The sequence below is a fragment of the Orycteropus afer genome, unplaced genomic scaffold, assembly GCF_000298275.1.
Source record: "Orycteropus afer afer isolate SDZICR_OR568_19922 unplaced genomic scaffold, OryAfe1.0 scaffold00234, whole genome shotgun sequence".
In the NCBI taxonomy this organism is placed as follows: domain Eukaryota; kingdom Metazoa; phylum Chordata; class Mammalia; order Tubulidentata; family Orycteropodidae; genus Orycteropus; species Orycteropus afer.
In genome coordinates, this window is record NW_006921821.1 from 173439 (window position 1) to 198066 (window position 24628).

At 35.8% G+C, this 24628-nt stretch overlaps 1 protein-coding gene across 1 annotated transcript in view; it reads right to left on the minus strand.

The window, feature by feature from the left end:
• Positions 1-21040, minus strand: part of ANKRD12 (ankyrin repeat domain 12) — a 139013-nt gene extending 117973 nt beyond the window's left edge. Inside the window, exons 1-2 of the mRNA XM_007949005.2 lie at positions 20954-21040; positions 5164-5311 (exon numbers count right to left, since the gene is read on the minus strand). Of these exons, the coding sequence (XP_007947196.1) occupies positions 5164-5311; positions 20954-21040 (235 nt within the window). The remainder of the gene's footprint in view (positions 1-5163; positions 5312-20953) is intronic.
• Positions 21041-24628: the final 3588 nt, after the last annotated feature.

The window sequence follows — 24628 nt, forward strand, 5'->3', positions numbered from 1 at the left end:
GGGGCAATCTACTTCCGTAGTGATACTGCCTCGGAAACCCAAGGAGGGGTCACTATGAGTCGGGTCTGACTTGACGGCACATAACAACAACAACAAGAAGTAGGGTCCTAGGAGCTCTAGTGGTATAGTGCCTAAGACATATGACTGCTAACCAGAAGGCTGGCAGTTCAAACCTACCAGCCACTCCTTGGAAGGAAGACTGGGCAATCTACTTCTGTAGAGATACTGCCTTGGACCCCAAAAAGCGGTCACTATGAGTTGGAAATGACTCGACAGCAGTGAGTTTATTTTATTTTTTTGAGTAGGTTCCTAAGCAGGGACCTAACCCCGGTCTATTAGACTCCAAAGTTTCCAATAATAAACACTATACTATGATTATAGATTGCCTATCCTCGGAAGGAAGGTTGGGCAATCTACTTCCGTAGTGATACCCAAGGAAACCCAAGGATGGGTTGCTATGAGTCGGGGCCGACTGGATGGCACATAACAACAACAACAACAACAACAACAACAACAACATACTATGATTTACTTCCATTATGATTACAATAACTTATCCTGTCAGGAGTGTACAATAGGCAATATTTAAAGTGAAAGTGAAAAATAATTGATAAAGCAACTTGATATAGTAAGCACAAAGTAATATGTCTTCTAGTTAATAAGTATACAGTGGTTTAACATTTTATGAGACAAAATTTATGAGAATTCTGATAGGAAAGGATAATGTAGGACAGATCTTGGAATTATTTAAGTGGATATGCTGGAGACTTGCTGAAATTAATGAATTCAGAAAGACCAGTATTATTATGAAGCTATCATGACTTCAAATTATGCTGTAATTCTTCTCCAAATTTTGTCTAGTCAAGCAATTACATTTCTAGGAAAATGGCATTGAAAAAGTATTTATAACATAACTGAGAATTTAAAATGTTTTAATACACAGTTAAAACAATGATAACAACAACAACAAAAAAAAACCCAAAACCATTGCCATCAAAGTCAATTCCAACTCATAGCAACCCTATGGACAGAGTAAAACTGCTCCGTGGGGTTTCCGAGGCCGTACATCTTTATGGAAGCAGACTGTCACCTCTTCCCCTGCAAAGTAGCTGGTGGGTTCAAACCATCAACCTTTGAGTTAGCAGCCAAGTGCTTAACTACTGCACGATCAGGGCCCCTTCTAAGATACAGTAGGGTATCTTAAAATGAAGACTAAGAATCACTCATCCAGTTGATGGTATTATTGTAGATTTTGGAAACCAATGAGCCTTTCCAGAACAAGGATATGAATATCTTTGTTTTTAAAGAAAGTAATGGCTTTGTTTTATAAAAATAGTATGTGATCATTATTTTTTAAAAAATTTAAGTCATACAAGAGTACAAAGAATAAAGTAACAAACCACCCCATATCCTAGAAGTATTAACATCTGATGGACATCATTTAGACACTTTTCTAAATATATATACAAACCCACCAGCCACTCCTCGGAAGGAAGGTTGGGCAATCCTACTTCCGTAGTGATACTGCCTCGGAAACCCAAGGAGGGGTCGCTATGAGTCGGGGCTGACTCGACGGCACATAACAACAACAACAACAACAACAACTCCTCATTTATCAATTATCTCATCTGACATTTCACATTACAACAACATTAAGAAAATCTACTTTGTACATTAATGATATACATTGGGCAGTAACAAATGCAGAGGGGCGAGGTAACTGTAATGTTGGCTGTGAGAGTTAACATTAAGTGTTAACTTGGCTGGGCTATAATTCTAAGTGGTTTGACAGTCATGTAATGACGCAGTCATCTTCCATTTTTGCATAATGCCAATTTTCACATAATTACTTGGTCTCTGGAACCTAACCAAGTCAATAAGTGAGGAGGAGTCGGTATACAGAGTTTAAATAATCATTAAAAAAAAAAAAAAAAAAAAACCCAAAACTACATGCTTCAGTCTTAGATAACATCAGCCAATTCCTCCTTTGAAAGTCGATGAGCTGAGTAATACTACGAACGCTTCCTCCTTACTCTTCACCCTGTTCTTTTCACTAAATCAGGGTTTTAACATTTACATTTTGTTCTATCCATAATATATTCACCCCACCTGGTTTAGGCTTAGTTTTACACTGAAACAGTCTTTTATACTTACAAAGTCTTATTTTATCTTTCCATATATGTTTATATATGTCATGTGTACACACACACATATATAACTATACAGAACATTTAACAGAATCAATGTGTACATTCTGTTTCATAACTAATTTTTTCATTCCCTGTAACATAAGCATCTTTTCATATCATAAAGTCATCTACAACATTATTTTTAAGGGTAAAATAGTATCTCTGCACCTTAATTAAGAAATCCTGTATTATTTGACATTATCTTTCCTTTTTTTGTGGCTATAATGTAGCTGAGATAGATAATATTCTTGAAAATAAATTTTTGCTCTCATCAATAATTATTTATATGGAAAAAATGCCAAAAGAAAGAATTAGTTAAATATTAAGAAATATTTTAGTTTTTGACATACGTTGTCATATTTACCTCCAAAAATATACTGCCAAAATGAACTAAACGGAGTTCCAATTTCCAACTTGTGAACAACAACCAAGTAGGATTAAAAACTATTTCTTCAAATCCACAATTCTGTTGAACTACTTGCTTGTATCTTTTGACTAATTTCCCACTTTTTGTTTTTCTTTTTTAAGATCTTTAAATACTGAATATTTTAAGCTGAGGACTGTTGGATGTTATAAATATTTCTCCCTCTATCTTTGTCAAGAGTGTATTTATAGTTACAACCTATAGTTTAAAATACAGTAAACTCTATAGAAATGATCAGTATCAAATACAGGATTTGATGCTATAAATATCACTCACTTGGAAAGTTCTTCTTAACAGTATTCTGGATTCTACATATTTCTTAAAATTATAAAAATTTTAAAAAGAAGATAGCTGGATTATGAAAGCATGTTTTGCTTTAGGCTTCGTAAAGTTCATTTTAGTATTTTAGTTTTGTATGTGTGTATCAGATGTAAAACCAAAACATCTACCCATTACCCATAATTTGCTAAATTTTACAAATATAACCTAAAAATATATTAATTTTTATTTTAAATCCACCAGTATCTTGTGTTGTGATGGTATGTAGTATTTCTAGAAGAATAGGAGTTTATTATGAAACAGCCTCAGCTACAATATCCCACCATATTTGAATAGTAGAAATATAACAGGGAAAAAAAATATATAAGCCAAATAATAAAATATGACTCAGATTATATTCAATTCCTAAAGTTCATGGTTTCCTAATTAACTTTTTCTCATTTATTTTAGTCTAAATAAAAGCCATCTAAGTTAATAACAAAGGCTCTAATGGGAAGTTTACTCTTTTGAAACCTTATTCATTCCTAAACAACATTACATTTCTCTGATTTTATCAAAACCCCTTCCTTCCTGTTAATAGGAAATAAAATTAGAGTAATACAAGTAATTAAAACATGACTAGTAAACGACCTCCAGAGAGAAACTATGAGAAAGGTAAAATCTTAAATAGATACCTAAAGGCACACGAGGGCCTTCTCAGCTAAGTGACCTTACTAATAGATTAAGAAAGAATATTACTTAAGGATAATTGTGGTAGTTAAGGTTATGTGTCAACTTGGCTGGGTGTGGTTTTGAGTGGCTGGGCAGCTGGGTATGGTTATTCCATGATGAGACTGGTAATCGATTCTGTGGTAGAATCTGCTGTAAGCTTTGGGGATGTGGTCTGCTTCCAGTATGTAAGAAGCTTTGAGAAAGGTATTAAGCTTTTGGCATATCTAGATTCTGCATTTGGCTTAGTCTTTATCTCAATGGCCTGCCATGTTACCTGCTAATCTTGGGACTGTTTCTGTATGTGAACCAGTGGCCTGCCATGTCGCTTGATAATTTTGGGACTATGCCATTATACTTGTCAGCCCTGGGTCAGGGTCAGTCAGCTAGCAGCTGGCCTGAGTGAAGAGACACCTCCAGCTCCAGTGGGCTGGGAGCAAAAGGCAGAGCTGAAGCCAAAATCAGGTGGCCTTCACCCAGCTCCTAGAGCTTGGCACTCTGAACTCGTACTTGTAGCCTCCTAAACTGTAAAAGAATAAATCCCTGTTTGTTAAAAGCATCCACTTGTGGCATTTTTTGTTAGAGAAGCGCTAGAGAACCAAACTAATACTTAAGAGTCTTACTTCAGAAGAAGAAAAAATACAAACTGAATCTCTAGAAAAAGAACACTATAACTTGAAATGAACAAAGAACATAATTTCTTTAGCCCTTTTTTGTTTTTATTGGGGTGTTTGTCTTTTTGTTGTTAAGCTATAAAAGTTCTTAATGTATTCTGGATATTAAATCTCTTTTATATATATATATATGTATATGTATATATATATGTGGTTGTGAAGGTAAAACATACTTAAGAACTGTTCAATGTTTATATTTCATGCACAAGATAAAACAACTATAATAAATACACAATCCCACAAATAACATTCAAACTTCTATTAATTTCAAGAAATGATTAGTTCAGAGCTAAAGGACAAATTAGTAATTTATTACACTGTGGTAATAAGGTTCTAATCTATTATGAATAACTGGTATTAATGATTTAAGTATCAATTTTTAGTATGTAGAAGTCTTGAGAAACAAAAGTACTATGAATAGGGCTTAAGCAGTTAGCCTGAAGTTTTCTTTCTTTTTTGGTAGTATGTATTTTAATTCACTTTCTGAGTCTAAAATGTCTAAATTTCTTTCTTTGGTGGGTTCATTAATGTACCTACCAAAACTGAATAGCTTTTTCTCCAATCTATCTATCCTAATGTTTGCCTCTCACTGAGTATGTTTCTTCAATGAAATTCTCCTCATAAAACTAAATAGTGAAATTGGCAAGAAATTTGTGATAAGCATTAAGAGTAGTAAGGAAAAAAGCAAATTATTTTTATCTCTAACTAAAAATCATATTCAGGTAAGAAAATATCATATATCAATTTCTGCCTCAATATGATACATCTGAAATATTAAAATACAAATATTTTCTCTTTTAACTAAGGTGTAAAACCAAATGATGCACATAAGAAGAAAATCATAGCAAAAGACAATCAAGATTTTACCAGAAAACAGTAATTATTCTACCTGTGTCTGAATCTCGCTCTTCATTTCTTGATGGACTAATGGTAAAAGGAAGTTTACGTTTCATGGAAGATTTCTCTTTCATCTCTTTTCCCACATCACTTCGATCAATTTTTGGTGTTTTGCTATAGGATGCAATCTTGTCTTTACTCTATTAAGAAATTAAATATGAAAGAAGTTATCACAGTAACAGCTAAGCAATAAATTTTTTAAAAAAACCCCTTCATCAAAAAAATTTTAGACACACATTAAAGTAGAGAGGAGTATTACAAACCATCATTATACAATGTACTCAAGACCCAGATTCAACAATTACAACCTTTTTCTATCTTGTCTCATATATCCTACTTTTATTTAATAAAGAATTTTGAAACTGCATTAAAACAAAATATCTTGATTATAAGAGAACTAACTATATGTCTAAATATAATCTAAATGTTATTACCAATGAATAAATATATAAGTCTGAAAAAGCATTTCTAGGTTGAACAATCTGCTTATCAAAAGTGGTTTATCAAAAGATGTATTTTAATTATCTTTATCAGCAGTTCTCAAATGGTCTCTGGGGCATTTGAGCACCAGCATCACCTGAAAACTTACTAGAAATGCCAATTTTCAGGGTCTACCTCACACCTGCTGAAACTCAAGAGGTTTTCACAATCCTTCCAGGTGATTCTGATGCATGCTAAAGTTTAAGAATCACTGCTTATTATCAATAAAGAAGTACTGTATTTTCATGCAAGTAGCACATGTTCTACATTTATTAGTATAGGGTGCTTACAAAAATACGCTGTGGGGGGAGGGTACAGTTGGTAAACAAATGTTATTTGTATAAAAATACAGTAAATGTACATGGATTACAAGACAAAAGGATAATCTGTTCAGTAAAGTGTTACAGCCACATTTCTTAAGAGAAACTGAGATACATTCTAATTCAATTTGCAGAAAAGACAATATATCATATAAAACTATCACATGCCCATCAGTCAGGTGAAGTATCCTACTGTCAATATCTATAGTTATTACAAAGCTTACTCCTAATCAAACAACCAAATTGACACAGCACATTTAAACTAGGATATAATGCCTCCTTTGTGAAAAATGTTTGATACTAAGAGATGAGTCACAATTGCCCCCACAGGGGAGTTTAAAGGAATATTCCCCAAACTATGATAATCCAAAAAACCAAACCCATTGCCAATGAGTTGATTCTGACTCATCACAACCCTAGAGGACAGAGTGGAACTGCCCCATAGGGTTCTAAGGCTGTAAATCTTTAGGGAAGCAGGCTGCCTCATCTTTCTCATCTTGGAGAAGCTGGTGGGTTCAAAATACAGACCTTCTGGTTAGCGTCCAAATGCTTTAACTGTTGCACTACTAGAATGCCTAAACTGTGATAAGTGATAAATGCTGTTAATTGCAGAGATTCTCAGGAGCAAATCAGAAGTAGACTCAAACTGCTGAAGACGGTAGTCTTCAGTCCAAGACAGAAAAGACTGAAGAAAGGAAAGGACGGAGAGAAAGGGGTACAAAAAGGTAAAACACTGAATTTTTTTATAAAGTAAATTTTATGAATGAAACCAAACTCTGATTATTAAAGAATAATTCTCAGTATATCTCATCATGAAAAAACAAAGAAGTGAAAAATAATAAACATTAGGCTTGTGACTGAAATACAATTCCCAAGAGAGTATTAAAAAGTTGTAAAAGAATGCTATATTCATTTCCACACCATTAAAAATTTAAAGCCAGGAAAAATAATCTTCTAGGAAAACATGCACTACTAAAACTTGGTTCAAGAAGGAAATAGAAAACCTGAATAAACCAAACACTACATATGATGATAAATCCATAGTCAGATATTTTACATATAAAAAGGCACCTGTCCTGTAAAATCAGGGACAATACAAAGATGCCTGCTTTCATTACTGCTAATCAACAATGTACTAGAAGTTTTAGCCAAAACAACTGGTTAAGAAATAAAAGGTATTCAGATCAGAAAAGAAGTAAAACTACCTCTACTCACAGAAGACATGATTCTATATGCAGAAAATCTCAAAAATTCCATAAGAATGCTATCAGAGCCAATAAACAAATTCAACAAAGTTGCAAAACATAAAAATCAGCTGTGTTTCTATACACAGCAATGAACAATCTGAAACAGAAATTAAGAAAATAATTCCATTTGCATTCTCACCCCAGCATTAATAGCAAAGTTCAAAAAAACAGAAAACAACAAATGCTGGTGAGAGTATGGTGAGAGACTGGAACCCTCACACACATCTGGTGGTGATGTTGTTGTTATCTGCTATTGAGTCGGACCCGACTCACAGTGACCCCTCCTTGGGTTTCCGAGGCAGTATCACTACAGAAGTAGACTGTCCAACCTTCCTTCTGAGGAGTGGCTGGTGGGTTTGAACTGCCAGCCTTCTGGTTAGCAGTCAAGTGCCTTAGGTAGGACTGTAAAACAGAACAACCTCTGTGGAAAGTAGTAAAGCATTTCCTTAAAAAGCTGAAAATAGAAATACCATATAATCCAGCAATCCCAATAGTGGGTATATATCCTAGAGAATTAAGAGCCACAACATGCACTGATATATATACACCTATGTTCATCACAGTATTATTAACAATAGCAAAAAGACAGAAACAACCTAAATGCCCAACAACACATGAATGGATAAACAAACTATGGTACATAGACATAATGGAATACTTTGCAATTAAAGAACAATGATGAAACTGTAAAACATTTCATAACATCGCTGAACCTAGGGAGTATTATACTGAGTGAAATCAGGCAATCACAAAGGACAAATATTGTATGAGACCACTGTTGTGAAAAGTCATTAAAAGGTTTTTATACAAAAAGAAATATTCTTTGATGGTTGCGAGCGGTGGAGGGGAAATGAAGGTAAACCACTAACCAGAGGGTAGACACATATTAACTTAGGTGAAAGGGAAGGCACTATAGCTTGTTAAATTTAAACCTGTACACTTTATTTATTTATTTTAGGTTGCTTCAAAATTACTTTGGCATCAAAAGAGCATGTATCCCATAGTTGCTGGATTAACAGTAAACCAAACCAAACCCACTGTCATTGTGTCGAGTCTGACTCACAGTCCCTCCCATTGGGTTTCCAAGGTGGTAAACATTTACGGAAGCAGACTGCCCTGTCTTCCTTCCACAGAATGACTGGTGGGTTTGAACTGCCAACCTTCTGGTTAGCAGTCAAGTGCCTTAGGTGCTAGGCCACCAGAGCTTCTTGGCCTAAGAGATGCCTAATAAATGTTTTTGAATGAAGGAAAAATAATAAAATACCTAAAAAAGAATATAAACAGGAGATGTACAATTTATACACTAAAACTATAAAACACTGCTGAAAGAAATGAAAGACCTAAATAAATGGAAAAACATTTTCTGTGTGTGTGTATTTGATGAATTAATTTTGTTATAGTATCAATACTACCAAAAGTAATCTGCAGAGTCTACACACGCCTTACTAAAATTCCAACAATCTTTTTCACAGAAACAGAAATGCTGATCCTCAAATTCTATAGAATTACAAGGGGCACTGAAGAGCCAACACAATCTTAAAAAAGAACAAAGTAAGAAGACTCACACATCCCAATTTCAACAGACTAGAAAAGAGACAATATTCAAATCAAGTGGTATTGGTGTAAGAATAGACAATTAAACCAGTAGAATAGAATTAAGAGTCCAGAAATAAACTCATCCAATTCTGGCCAAATGATTTTGGTAAGAGTGCCAAGTACATTCAGTGGGGAAAGCAAAAGTATTTTCAACAAATGGTGCTGGCACAACTGGATCTCTGTATGCAAAAAGGAATAAAGCTGGAACTCTACCTCACACAATAGGAGAAAGTTAACTTAAAATGGATCAATGCCCTAACTATTTGATATGGATTCTTATATATAATGCCAACAGCATGAGCAGCAAAATAAATAAATAAAGTGGATTTCACCCAAAGGAAGGTTCTGTGCATCAAAAGACACTATCAGAAAGTTAAAATAATACTTACAATATGGGAGACATTATTTAGAAATCATGTATCTGATAAGGGTTTAATATTTACAATATATAAAAAACTCCCACAACCTAACAACAAAAAGATAAAACAACCCAATCAAAAAAATGTGCTAAGGACTTGAACAGACATTTCTCCAAAGAAGAAATACAAACAAATGGGCAAGAAAAGATATTGAACCTCATTAGTCAGAAAAAAATGCACATAAAAACCACAACTACATACCACTTCCACCCATTAGATTGAGTATTATCAGAAAAACAGACAACAGCAAATGTTGGAAAGATGTGGAGAAAATGGAACGAGCAACTGGAAATTGCTAGCAGGAATGGAAAATGGTGTAGCCACTGTGAAAACAATCTGGTAGTTTCTCAAAAAGTTAATCATAGAACTCACATATTCCATTCCTACATATAAACCCAAAATAACTTAAAGCAGGGACTCAAACAGGTATCTGTATACTGCATCTGTTCACTGCAGTATTCACAACAGCCAAAAGGTAGAAACAACTGAAATGTCTATCACAACAGATGAATGGATAAACAAATTGTGGCATACATACACACATACATACACACACACACAATGGAATAAAATGCAGCCATGAAAAGGAATGAAGTTGTATATGCTACAACATGAACAAACCTTGAGAACATGCTGAGTAAAATAAGTCATAATACACAAAAGGATAAATGTTGTATGATTCCACGTACGTGAAATATCCAGATTAAGCAAATGCATAGGGATCAATGGTTACTATGGCTTTACTTTAAAGTATTAAAAAGCAAAAATGTCATCTTGAAGTCTAAGGTGTGCCTGACCCAAGCCATGCTATTGCCAATTATTTCATATGCATGTGAAAGCTGGACAATGACTAAAAAAGACTGAAGAACTGATACATTAGAATTATGGTGTTGGCAAAGAGTACTGAATATACCATGGACTGACAGAAGAACGAAGAAATTTGTCTTGGAAGAAGTATAGCCAGAATGCTCCTTAGAAGTGAAGATGATGAGACTTTGTCTCACATACTTTGGGTATGTTATCAGGACCAGTCCCTGGAGAAGGGCATCATGGTTGGTAGTGAGTCAGTAAGAAAGAGGAAGACCTTCAAGATAGATTGACACAACGGCTGCAACAATGGGCTGAAACATAGCAAAAATTGTGAGGATGATGGACCAAGCGGTATTTTGTTCTCCTGTACACTGGGTTGCTATGAGTTTGAACAAAGCCAACAACAATAATAAAAACATGACTGGGGGTGAAGACAACAGGGAGTTAAATCTTAATGGCTACAGAGTTTCTGTTTAGAGTGATTAAAAAAAGTTTTAGAAACAAATAGTGGTGCCCGGTACATAACACTGTGAATATAATTAATGCCACTGAACTGTATACTTAAAAATGGCAAATTTTATGTTATATTTCAGCACAATCTGGAAAAAAAAAAAGCTGGGGGGGGGCGGGCAGAGCACCTAGGCCTACAGATTTAGCAAGAGAGTTTTAACAAAAAATTCAAGGAACAGTTTCCATTTCATACAAACAATACCCTTCAACCTGATGGCAGTGAGTTTTTTTCCAGTTATTGATAAAAAGATAAAAAGCTACCCAATCCATTCAACAATTCTAATATAAAACACATATCAAAGGATAGCACTGGATAGAAAATTATAGACTAAGTTCACTTAAAAACGTAGATTGAAATATTCTCAATAAACTGTCAAATCAAATTCAGTCTTATTAAGAAGATAATGTATCATTACTGAGCAGGGTTCATCCAAAGAATGAGAGCTCATTAAAAACTATCAAAGCAATTCACTGAATGAAATGATTAAAGAAAAAAAAAATCAAATGGTGATCTTAATAGGTGACAAGATGAGTATCTGAATCAATTCTACATTTACTCTTGATAAATTTATTACTAAAACAGGAAGAGAAAATGGCTTCCTTATAGCTTAATTTGGTAAAGGTTATTAGGAGAATAAAAGAGAGTTTCTGTAATGCAACCCACTGCATGTGTAGGTGGCACCTTCTCTTTGCACCCTATGAAAGAAACAGAGTTCAAGGATCTGGAGCAAGTGCTGATACTCTGGTTATCTATGAGTAATAAATGTTCCTTTACCTCTGACTCAAGAGTCTTGTTGTCTTCTGCCAGTATCTATGAAACTGGTTAGCTTGTACACAGGATAAAATCTCAGATTCTTCAGTTTTTGACATGTGATTTTTCTATTTTCATTATTCTTTATGTATTTTCTAGTTTTTCTACAATGAACATATAATTCTTGAATAATGAAAGAAAATAATTTCTACAATTTCAAACTACCAAAACTCCAAAACCAAACTCACTGCCTTCGAGTCAGATCTGACTCATAGTGGTATCTCTAAAGAAGGAGACTGCCCAATCTTCCTTCTGAGAAGTGGCTGGTGGGTTTGAAGGGCCAGCCTTCTGGATAGCAGTCAAATGCCGTAGGCACTACGTTACCAGAGCTCCTCCCAATTTCAAATTACAGAGTTTGAAAAGAAAGCATTCTCTTAGTTACGAATTTAAACTAGGTTTTGGATTACCACAGGTTTTATAAAAGATTATATGTTTTGCAAATTTATGCTACAACCTGTAGTGGAGAAATTCTAAACTACACTAAAATCAATGGTAACAAAAGACCACAGATTAGCAGTGGTCTTTGTTCCTGCTTGTAGTATTTCAAGAACTGTGAGTAGATATTCTTGATGAATCTGTGATTATTATGAATTTGTATGAGGTAATGGAGACACTACTTTCATGTAAACTGCTACAAAAAGCAATAATTTTTAAAAATTATGATTTAAATGCATTTAAGAGGTTAAATTTTGGTTGAGATTATTTTATTTATTTAGGATCTTATAACAATATTGTTTCACAGTAAACTGTAACACTGTCTCTATTTACATAAAAGAACACGTGTATATTTGTTCAGTTCTTAACATTTTATGGGAAGAAAAATCCCAGGAGAACGTAGAAGGTAGCTGCAAGGCCACTCACTAGGAAAAGACAATCATAAAAACACACACTGAAAATATATTTTTTGTTGCTGTTACATGCTGTCGAGTCAGACCTGACTCATAGTGACCCCTCCTTAGGTTTCTGAGGCAGTATCACTACAGAAGTAGATTGCCCCATCTTCCTTCCGAGGAGTGGCTGGTGAGTTTGAACCACCAGCCTTCTGGTTAGCAGTCAAGTGACTTAGGCACTATGCTACCAGAGCTCCTTTGAAAATAAAATAGGTAAATAATATGGTCATGTCTTCTTTCTCCCTCCTATCACCCTTTTGGGAGCTCTGGTCCTCTTTGAGGTAATGTTGTTGTTGTTGTTATTATCATGTGCTGTTGAGTCAGACAACAACCACATGATTGTGAAAAAAATATAGTATGATTAAACTGAAATTGAGAACAGTTTATGAATGAGGAATCTATTAGTTTGTACTCATTCTTTCTGTTTATTTTATAACCTAATGATTAATAACCATTCTTAACTTACTTAAGTAATAGAAATAGGTTAGTGCAAAGTGCTTGGTTTTTGCTGTCTCCACACTTTTGAGAACTCTGGAGTTTAGTTCAAACACTACTGTACATTCAGTGGAAGCTTTCAAGATACATACAGAGTGTCTAGCAGGAATAGAGCTTCCATAATTTTAGCCTTATAAATCCAAATCCAACAAGTAACATGAAGCAGCTCAGATAAAGTTTTACAGATATAAACTCCATTGTATTGAGTTCTAATTCTTTCCTCAACCCTCACACTGTATTCTATCCCTACAACTCCACTGAAACTAGTTTTATTAATGTGTCTCCACTGACAAAAATGTCCTCATTTTTCCTATTAATCTCTCTGTGGCTTTTGGAACTAAAGACTCCCTCCTCTCTTGACCATTTTTCACTATGTAACCTCTTATTCTTCCTCAGTCATCCTGTCTCCCTGTTTTACTATTCTCCCTGAAATATTTGAATTCCTCAGGATAAACCCTTCCTCATTTTCCCCCCACTTTATTAACTCTTTGGGTGACATTTCCATGTCCATAACTTCCATTCAAAAATCCTCATATATTTATTCCCAATATAAACTTCTGTTTTGAGCTCCAGAATTATACCCAACTGCCTAGTAAATACTTTTGTGTGTATGTTAACTGGTCAACTCGATTCAGCAAGTACAAATCAAAGTTACTCTTCTCAAAATAACCTGCTCCTTTTTCTGAATTCCTTCTCAGGGGACAGTACAATCACTCACCTAGTCATTCAAAACAGAAAACTCAGAGTGGATCTAACCTTTTTCCACACACATGAGTAAATTTATTCAACATCTTTTAGTTCTGCCATCTTCTTTCCATTTCCACTGCCCTGCTCATACTGCCTCTTGCTTGGATTTTTTAATAATATGCTAACTGGACAGGAGCTCTGGTGGTACAGTGGTTAAGGCATTTGGCTACCTACCAAAAGGTCAGCAGTTCAAACCCACCAGTTGCTCTGTGGGAGAAAAATGAGACAGTCTGCTTCCATCAAGACTTACAGCCTTGGAAACCCTACAGGGCTGTTCTACTCTGTCCTATAGACTCGCTATGAGTCAGAATTGACTCAATGACAGTGGGTTTGATTTCTGCTTATGCTAACTAGTCTCTACTGTGTACCCTCCTCTAATGGCTCACTGGCAAGGCACACAAGGCCATAATGAACTAGCCCCTGCCTATTTTTTTTTTTTTTTAAATAAGGTTTATTCTGAGCCACTATTCTATACGCATTTAGGAAGACCACTGTGATTTCAGAAAAGCAAATGGCTCTAAGAAGCTAGGTAACAATGGGGTTTATAAAGAGAAGGGAAAAATACTAAGATCAACAATTGGCTAATCTTGACTAAACATGACTAAACCCTGACCTCCCCTTTTTACTAAGACAGACAGTATCAGTTCACAAAATAGTTTCTGCTCCTCAAGCTAGCCATATCTTTTATGTAACTTTTTATTGTGATTTGGGTGAAAGCTTAAATAACAAATTCATTTCCATCCAACAGTTCATACACATTTTGTTTCATTACATTAAGTGAAATCCTCACAATGTAACAGCTCTCTTCCAACTTCTTCCCTGTGGTTACCTTTTCCCTATGTCGCTTTCCTATATAGTCCTGCCTTTAGAGCTTTCTCCCTGCACAAACACTATCCTTCTAATCTCTCATCGTTGATTATGCTAAGAAATGCACCTTCCTGGTGTAATTGTTTACCTCATAGGCCTATCTACTTTTTGGCTAAAGTTAAGCCACGGAAGTGAGTTCAATTCCAAGCCTGAGGGGTGATTAGGGGCCATGGTCTTGGAGGTTTCACTGATCTGTACCAGACCAGTAAGCCTGGTATTTTTCATGCTTTTGAGTTTTGTTCCACCTTTTTCTCCCCCTCTAACCAGATTTCCAATCTCTTGTTTAATTCCATAGATTCGTCTCCTATTCTGCCATCCTTCATTGGCTACATTCCAACTTAGTATGTAGTATTGTAACAGATTTTTCTTGGACTATACTCTTTTCTTTCATTTTGTTGCTGGTCAAGCACTTATTCATCCTTGAGAATACAGATAAAGTATTCTATCCATTGCGAAATTATCCCTGAACACTATACGTAAAATTGACCTTCTTTTGTCCCATCAATAAACATTCAATATTTTCATTAGAGTGCCTCTTACACTGTATGGTACAGTAGTTCTCAAAGTATGGTCCTTAAGACTATTTTAGGGGATCTCTGAAGTTAGAAGGATCCCTGGTGGCACAGTGGTTAAGTGCTCAGCTAAACAAAAGGTCAGTAGTTTTAACCCACCAGCCACTCTGTATGAAAAAGATAAACCAGTCTGCTTCTATAAAGATTACAACCTTGGAAATTGTATGAGGCAGTTCCATCTTGTTCCATAGGGTTGCTATGAGTCAGAATCAACTCAATAGCAATGGGGATGAAGTCAGAACTATTTTAATAATAATAATAATGATATTGCTAGTTGTTGTCGTTGTTGAGTCAATTCCAACTCATGGTGACCCCACGCATGGAGACTAGAATTGATCTACAGGGCTTTCCTGGCTGTGACCTTTCCGAGGCACCTCTGGGTGGGTTTGAACCACCAGCCTCTAGGCTATTAGTTTAGTGCTTAAATGCTTGTGCCACCCAGAGACTGCTTTTCATAAGTTATTTATATTTTTTCACTCATTCTCTCAAAAGTGTATATTAGAGTTCTCCAGAGGCTATATGACAAGTGATATCTCATACTGAATGCAGAAACAGGAGAAACTGGCTATCTTGTATTAAGGTAGACATTAAAGATATTTGTGAAAATGCAAAGACAGTAACACTTCTCTAATACTTTTTTGTTTTGGAAAACTTATTTGTAATAAGATATTATGTGTGTTAATATGTAACAGTTTTATTACTGTTCTGAAACCAGTTAAGTATTTAAAATTATTCTGTTTTAATTTCTGATATTTATAGACAAACCCACACATAAAGAAGCTCATTTGTACCCTCAATTTTGAAAATTTTATTTATTTTCTTGCTGTTTTTGATAATATACATAACAAAACATACACCAATTCAAGTTTCTACAAGTCCAATTCAGTGACGTTGGTTACATTCTTCTAGTTGTACAATCTTTTTCACCCTCCTTTTCTGAGTTGCTTCCTCCCTCATTAAAATAAACTCACCAGCCCTTAAGTTTCCCATCGAATTTTTTGACTTGCTGTTGTCAGTATGATCCCATATAGATAGATCTTGAAAGAGCATAATATTGAAGGCAGACCATTTTCACCAGTTAAGCTAAACTACTGCTTGGTTTTAAGAAGAATTCAGGGGATATTATTGGTTTAATATTTAAAGATTATCTCAGGGCAATAGTTTCAGGGTTCATCTAGCCTCCATGGCTCTAGAAAGTCTGTCTTCCAGGAGAATTTGAAATTCTGTTCTGCATTTCCCTCTTTTTGATTAGGATTCTTTTACAGAATTTTTGATCAAAATAACTTCAATAATGGTAGCCAGGTACCATCCAGTTCTTGTCTCATGGCAAAGGAGGAAGCTGTTCATGGAGGCAATTAGCCACACATTCCATATTCTTCTCCTATTCCTTGACTTTCCTCCTTCTTTGTTCTGCCAGGTGAATAGAGACCAATGGCTGCACCTTGGATGGCCACTTGCAAGCTTTTAAGAGCCCAGTCACTGAGCCACGAATTAGCAGGCAGAACAGAAGCACCAACACATGATGACCCCAATTAAGTAGGATGTCCTATGAAACCATGATTTTCCAAACTAAAGAACCAAATTCCATTAAGTTTTTAGTTGTATATGAAAGCAGCCTCAACGGCTTTTCCTTTTTTATTTTTCCTTTTTTTGTCATTGTAAGTCTATCTATCACACAACTTTGGCCAATTCAACTTTTTACAAGCATACAACTAACTGACAGCAATTGCAATAATCAATCAGCTGTGCAACTCTACCCTTAATGTGATTTTTCCATCACTGCTAATCCCCCCTTTCCCTCTCCCTCCTGCCCCTGGTAACCAAAAATAAGCTTTAGTTTCTATGCATTTTTTTTTTTTTGGATGTAAGTAAGGAATCCTCAATTATTTTTAAGAACAGAGACTAAAACAGAATAAAGTGGCATGAGAGCAAAACATCTCAGTTATTAGTTAAGAGTTTTCATGAAAATTTGGACCATACTTTAACTACTCATTGTTTTATTCCCAGGAATAGGAATCCAACAATGAACTGAGAAGCATTTATTTAAGAAAAATGGCTAAACGTTAGGTAATAAACAGTGGAAATCTGGGGCATTTTTGCTTGGGGTTGCTTCCATCCCCTGGCCCCTGTTCCATTTGCATGATAGCGCTACTAGGGTGGGGATGGCAGTGAAAACCAGTAATTTTGCTACTTTAGTATTGCCTTGAGGCCCTCTGGTAGCATAGTGCCTAAGGCACTTGACTGCTAACCAGAAGGCTGGCAGTTCAAACCCACCAGCCACTCCTCGGAAGGAAGATACTGCCTCGGAAACCCAAGGAGGGGTCCGACTCGATGGCAAATAACGACAACAACTAGTACTGACTTGAATTAGCAGGGAAGGCCAAAAACTCATGTCCAGCAGTGCTTTCAATAAAAATAGCAAACAGGTAGGAAGTGATTGGTGAAAAAAATCATAGTTGTATTTGTCTAAGGTTGCAGTAACCCTGTAGATGTGTGGCAGACTGGTAAACTAGTCAGAAATCCAACAGGGAGACTGACTGACCTGAAAATTAACTGAATATTAAATGTACTCTCAAACACACAGGCAAATCTGTCAGCAATGGGTGGAAGCCTTACTGGCTTATGATTGAGCATAACCTCTGACCAATCAATGGCTGCTGACTAACCTATGCAGACAGAGGGTGAGGCCCCCATTCCCCCACCCCACAAAAGACAAAAACTGATCAGAGATATCAGCAGTTGCATATCCTGGAGGAAACAAACACTAAAGATAAAATCCATACATTTTACTGAAAACAAAACTACTACTTCTAGTAAGAAATAACAAGAATCTAGAACTGCTATAATATATGACTCAAAATGTCCAATTTTCGTAAAAATTAAGTTATACAAACACAAGGAAGAAAGTATTCAATAGAAACTGTCTCTGAATGGTCCCAGATGTTAGACTTAATAAAGACAATAAAGTAGCTATTATAAATATTTTTAAAGAACCAAAGAAAATTTTAAAAAATGAGTCTGGTTTGTTTTTTTTAGGTGCTGTTAGCTGTTGTCAAGGTGGCTCCAACACACAGTGACCCCATGAGGGCCTGGCATTCCTTGGAGATCTCCATGTATCCTATTATTAATCTTCTCCTTGGTCTAGAAGGTTCACAGTGCAGGGACCCTGGGCCCGAAGGTCATGCTCCACTCCCAGTCTTTTCTTGATGGTACTGGGGTCTCTCTCTCTCTGCTTGGTTCTCTCTCATCTCTTGTAAGATAAAAGGTTATTCAGGCCCAGCCCAGGGAAATTCTTACATCAGATCAGGGCTGTGACCTGAGTAAAGGCATTGTATCCTACCTTAATCCCTTCACATCAGATCAAATCATAGGAAATGATTACATCATTATATAACTTTCAGTTACATCTTCACATAACTGCCAAACGACTGAGCATCAGGCCAAGCAAACTGAGACATATTTTTGAGGGACATAGTTCAATCCATGACATTGTACCCTTTGGCCTCCAAAAGTTTTTGCCATTTGTAAAACACTTTCACCCAAGCATGTCACCCCAACAGTCTTAAATCTAAACTCCAAATCCAAGTTCTATCCTGGGTTAAAATTCTTCTTCATTTGTGAAACAAGATACAAGTTACTCTTGTTTCCAAAGTACAATGGTGGAATGAGCACAAGGTAGACATTTTCATTACAAATGATAGGAGTAACAGGCACCAAGCCAAGTCCAAAACATAGCAGAACAATTTTCTCTGAGACCAACTGGGCAATGGCACTGCTCTCAAGATTCTGTGTGCTGGTTATGCTCTCTGGCTTCTGGGTGGAGGCCCCACAGACCTGAGATTCAGCTCTGCCTGCTAGGCCAACTGGTGCTGCAATTCTGCTTCCTCAGCTTTGAGCAGCTCCATTTTCCCAGTCCAGATGAGTGGCAACTTAAACCACTCAGCCCCAGCCTACACCTAGCAACAGACTTAACAATAAAAATTAAAAAATTTCACTCTAAGATAAAGAGTTCCACTCTCCCAACTTTAACAATGCACTACAGGTGTTAGCCAGGGCAATCAGGCAAATAAACAAATAAATAAATAATAAAAAGCATCTAGGTTGGAAAAGAAAAAGTAAAGCTGTCTTTTATATGCACCAGATATGATCTTGTATGTAGAAAATCCTATGAAATCTGCAAGGTATGAGAACTACTAAATGACTTCAGCAATGTCACAGGTTACAAATAAGATCACTATACAAATATACAAGTATCAATTGTATTTCTACATAACTAGCAATGAATAATCCAAAGATAAACTAAAATCATTCCATTTACCAACAGCACTTAAAATAATATTTATAAATAACTAATAATAGAAGCACAAGACTTATACATTAAAAACTGTAAAGCACTGTTGAAGAAAAGTGATTAATATCTAAAAAAAATGGAAAGACATTCTATATTCATAGACTGGAAGATTCAATACTAGTAAAATGGCAACTTTCTCCAAGTTGATCTACCAATTCAATGTAATCCCCATCAAAAATCCCAACAGACTTTTATTCTTTACAGAAAGTGACTGATTCTAAAATGTGTAAGGAACTGCAAAGGATCCTGAATAACATAATCAAATTGGAAAAAGAACAAAAGTATGAAGACTTATCCTTTCAGACATTAGAAATGTATTTGGGATTACCTGGGGGTAGGAGTGGGTGTGGGAGTGAGGACTGAGTGCAAATGGGTATAAAGATCTGACAATGATGAAAATGTTCTAAACTTGTATTGTGATGGTGGCTGCACAACTCCATAAATTTACTAAAAAATCATTAAACTGTACACTTAAAATGAGTAAATTTTATTCTACCTCAGTGAAACTATTGAAGAATATGTAAACAAATGTTCATAGCAGCTTTATTCTTAATAGTGCAAACTGGGAACATCTCAGATGTCCTTCACTAAGAAAATGGCCAAAGTAAGGAAGGAAGGGAGGGCGGGAGGAAGGAAAGAGGAAGGGAGAAAGAAAAGACTTCTAAAGAAAAGGGGGGAATAAAAGTTAATTTTATAAGTGAAGACTATTGAAAGTGAGACCAGTTAGGTAACTATTGTGGAAGTCCAAATTAAAGTTCTGAAATTCTAAATGAAATAGGAATGAAAAAGGAAAAATATAAAAAGAAAGAATAAGAGGCCATTGGCAATTACTAATAATAACAAAACCTGTTTGTTTATTAAGTACTTACTACGTACCAAGGACCTCTGGTGGCACAGTGGTTAAAGCATTTGTCTAACCAAAAGGTCAGCACTTTGAAGCCACCAGCCACTCCGCAGGAGAAAGATGAGGAAGTGTGCTTCTGCAAAGTTTATAGCCTTGGAAACCCCATGGGACAATTCTACTCTGCCCTATTGGGTGGCTATGAGTCAGAATCAACTCAATGGCAGCGGGTTTGTTTGTCTGGGTTACTATGTACCAAGTACTGTGTTAAGCATAATACTCATACCACTTTCCTATGTAAGATAACTCTATAAGGCAGTAAGTAACAACTCTGTAAGGCAGGCAAAATTGTTCCCTATTACAGAGAGGGACACTGAGATTACAGGATATAAATTTTTTCAAGGTTATAGACCTAGAAAATGGAATAGCTAGTATGTGCACATGTATGTGTGTTTCTTAACCAGAAGTCAGGGCTTGGGGAAGAAATGCCAAGTAACTATGAGGTCTTGAATGCAAGACAAAAATGTTTGCTGTCTCAATAATTAATTATTTTTTAAGTAATTGTGTGATCTTAGTGTTACCTTGTTATGTGCTGTTGAGTAGGACCCCAACTCATAGCGACCTTTTCTCCTTGTGTTTCTGAGGCGGTATCAAGAAAGGAAACACAACCTTATCTCCAAGAAGACAATTTCTTTCTAAAGGGCTTGATTAGGATAAGTGTGGCACTCATGTTACTTTTAATTTTACGAGTAAGTAGTAAACACACTAAATTGGACTTTTTCTCTCAGTTCCAAAAGAACAGCAAATCTTTTGTATAATCATGTACCTTTCTTCCACATGGTTTCTCTACCATATTGCTGTCACTGTCAGAATTTTCACTCTGCACTGGTTTTGTGAACCCAGATTTGGGCATCTTATAGCTTCTCAGCTAGTTGCTTCTTTTATCAATCTTCTCATTCTGGATCTGTTTAAAAAGAAAAAAAATATATATATACATAAAGGTTATTTGATACACATGATAGAACCTACTTAAAATTTATAAACCCTAATTACACCAATTTTGTTTTCTCTAAGAAAGAGTTTTCACAGAGAGGCTATCCTAACTTTTCATTTAAAAATTTCAGCTTCTAATAAACTTGTCTTGTTTAAACCTACTCAGCTTACTGCTAAAAAGAAAAAAAGGAGACTTACTTTTACAGTTCTTCCCATCTTCCCCAAGCTAGTACAGATAGTCTCTGGATTACGAACGAGTTCTGTTCCTAATCTGTCTTTAAGTTGAATTTGCACGTTTAGTTGGAACAGTTAGGTACAGTTCATATCTATCATATGATGTTAAATGATTCTCTCAGTATGCAGGACACAGTGTACTGTTCTATGAATAAAAAGCATTAAAGAAAGAAACATTTCCAGATACTAAAACATCTTTAACATGATAATACTGTAATAACATAATATTTTGATTTGGGTCACAAAGTAGCATCTGTTTATTATTATAAACAACTGTACCTCCAAATTTTAATACAACAGGTTTTATGGGGGTTGGTTTTTAACTATGGATTGTATGTATCCAATCTCTAGGTTTCTGGGATCCAGAAACAGTGAAAGTGGAAGCAGAACCAAATAGTTTTTTCATACCAGCATGGGTCCAGAAGTATTAGCTCCTTGAGGACTGCCTGGTAGTTTGGTGTTGATCAGAAAGTCATTTCGTCCCAGCCTATGATGAAGGAGCTCTGCTAGTGCAGTTCCTAAGGCACTTGACTGCTAACCAGAAGGCTACCAGTTCAAACCCACCAGCTGCACCATGAAAGGAAGAAGGGGCAACTTACTCTGTAAAGATTTACTACCTTGGAAACCCAACAAGGGTCACTATGAATCAGAATCAATTCAATGGCAATGGGTAACCTACGACTTGATATATTTTATCAGTAATTTTACCACATCTAATTCTCATATATATTAAGAGTCCCTGGGTGGTACAAATGGTTAATATGCTTGCTGCTAAACAAAAGATTGGAGGTTCAAGCCCATCCAGAGACATTTCAGATAAAAGGCCTGAGTACTTTCAAAAATGCAGCCAATGGAAATCCTATGGAGCACAGTTCTACTCTTGACACACATGGGATACCATGAATCAGAATCAATTTGATGGCAACTGGTTATTGAATTCCCTGTATTAGACTCCTTCCTATTTGAAATCCCTGGAGTAGTTTCTTTTCCTTCACTGAACCTCCAGACACCTGTAGGCGTTTAGTCACTTTATTATATTAATAATTATCACGCTGTACCTCCAGGTAGCTGGCTGTGGCCAAGAAGTGACTACCATCTTGTCCCTTGTCAGCTCTACTATATACCTAGAAATTCTTACACAATATACATATACTTGTAGAAACATTGTCTGCCAATGCTATACATGGTCTTGCACACATTCAGATGGATCTTAGCTGAAAGCAAAGAATACCAGAAAGATGTTTACTTATGTTTTACTGACTATGCAAAAGCATTCGATTGTGTGGATCATACAAATTATGGATAACATTAAGAGTGGGAATTCTAGAACACTTGATTGTATTAATGAGGAACCTGTATACAGATCAGGAGGAGGCTATTGTTTTAACAGAACAAGGGCATATTACATGGTTCAAGATCAAGAAGGCAGTGTGTCAAGGTTGAATCCTTTCACCATACTTATTCAACTTGTATGCTAAGCAAATAGTCTGAGAAGCTGGATTATATGAAGAAGAACATGGCATCAGGACTGGAAGAATCATCATTAACAACCCAACATAGGCAGATGACACAACTTTGCTTGCTGAAAGCGAGGATGACTTGAAGTACTTACTGATGAAGATGAAAGACTATAGTCTGCAGTATGGATTACACGTCAATATTAAGAAAACAAATAGCCTCACAACCACTCCAATAAACAGCTTCACAGTGGATGTAGAAAAGATTGAAGTTGTCAAGGATTTCTTATTACTTGATTCTACAATCAACACCAATGGAAGCAGCAATCAAGACATCAGACGATGTATTGCATTGGACAAATCTGCTGCAAAAGACTTCTTTCAAGTGCTGAAGAGCAAAGATGTCTCTTTGAAGACTAAGGTGCACCTAATCCAAGCCACAGTATTTTTAATTGCCTCTTATGCATGTGAGAGCTGGACAATGAATAAGGAAGAACAAAGAAGAGTTGATTATTTTGAGCTGTGGTGTTGGAGAAGAATGCTAAGAGCACGTTGGTCTGCTAAAAGGACTAACAATTCTGTCCTGGACGAAGTGCAGCCAGAATGCTCCTTGGAAGTGAGAATGGCCAGACTTTGTCTCATCTACTTTGGTCATGCTGTCAGAAAGAACCATTCTCTGGAGAAGAATATCATACTTGGTAAGGTGGGGGATTAACGAAGAAGGGGAAGGCCCTCAACGAGATGGAGAGACACAATGGCTGCAACAATGGGTTCACGTATGGCAAGGATCTTGAGGCTGGCACAAGACCAGGCATTGTTTTGTTCTGCTGTGCATAGGACTGCTCTGAGTCAGAGATGACTTGACGGCACCTAACAACATCATCATACACAAGCAGAAAAATTCTCTAATTCAAAAGCAAAATTGAGTTGCATAGTATCAACAGATACCTGCCTAGATAAGACTATGAAGATAAAGCATCATCTATTGTTTTGTTCTGCTGTGCATGGGGTCACTATGAGACTGAAACGACTCGATGGCACCTAACAACAACAACAACATTTGTAGATGAAGCAAAGCAAGTTACTGATAAAATTAGGGCTGTTACAAATATATTTTTGAAAGAACCATACAAGATAGTATTATTTCTTTTTAATACCTGCATGTTATGAAAAGTTTGTATTATTTTTCAATTAACGATTTAGAAAAGTTATCAGCAGTAATGTAATAAAAACCAAAGAAGCAAAAAATACTTCATCAATAAACAAATATTAACCACTTAATATGTAGTTAGGTTCTGGACCCAAATAAGTATATTAGAGTAACCAATAAAAAAACTATTCAGAGGTAATATTAGACACATTAAAATGGAATATTAAAAAATGTTCAAATAATAAAGGTAGGAAAATAAAAGTGGAGGAATGAAAATGAGGAAACAAACAGAAAATAAATAATGAAATGGACCTAATCCAAACATATCTATAATTGTATAAAATGTAAATGGTTAAAACAGAGACTGTACAAAGGAGGGGGGAAAAAAGAAGAACAAACTATTAAGAAATTTACTTCAAATGTGATACATGTAGGTTAAAAGTGAAAGAACTTGGAAAAGACAGGCCCGCAAGCACTAATCAAAGGAAAGCTAGAATGGCTCTATTAACATCAGATGAAATAGGTTTCAGAACAAAGAGGGAGATTATATATTGCATACTGGTTAAAAAAAGGGGCGGGGGGAATGTCAATTCACTAAGAAGACCAAACCTAAATATGTGTATGTTGGAAAATGTGTTCCTTTACGTGGTCTTTACCTCGGTACTTT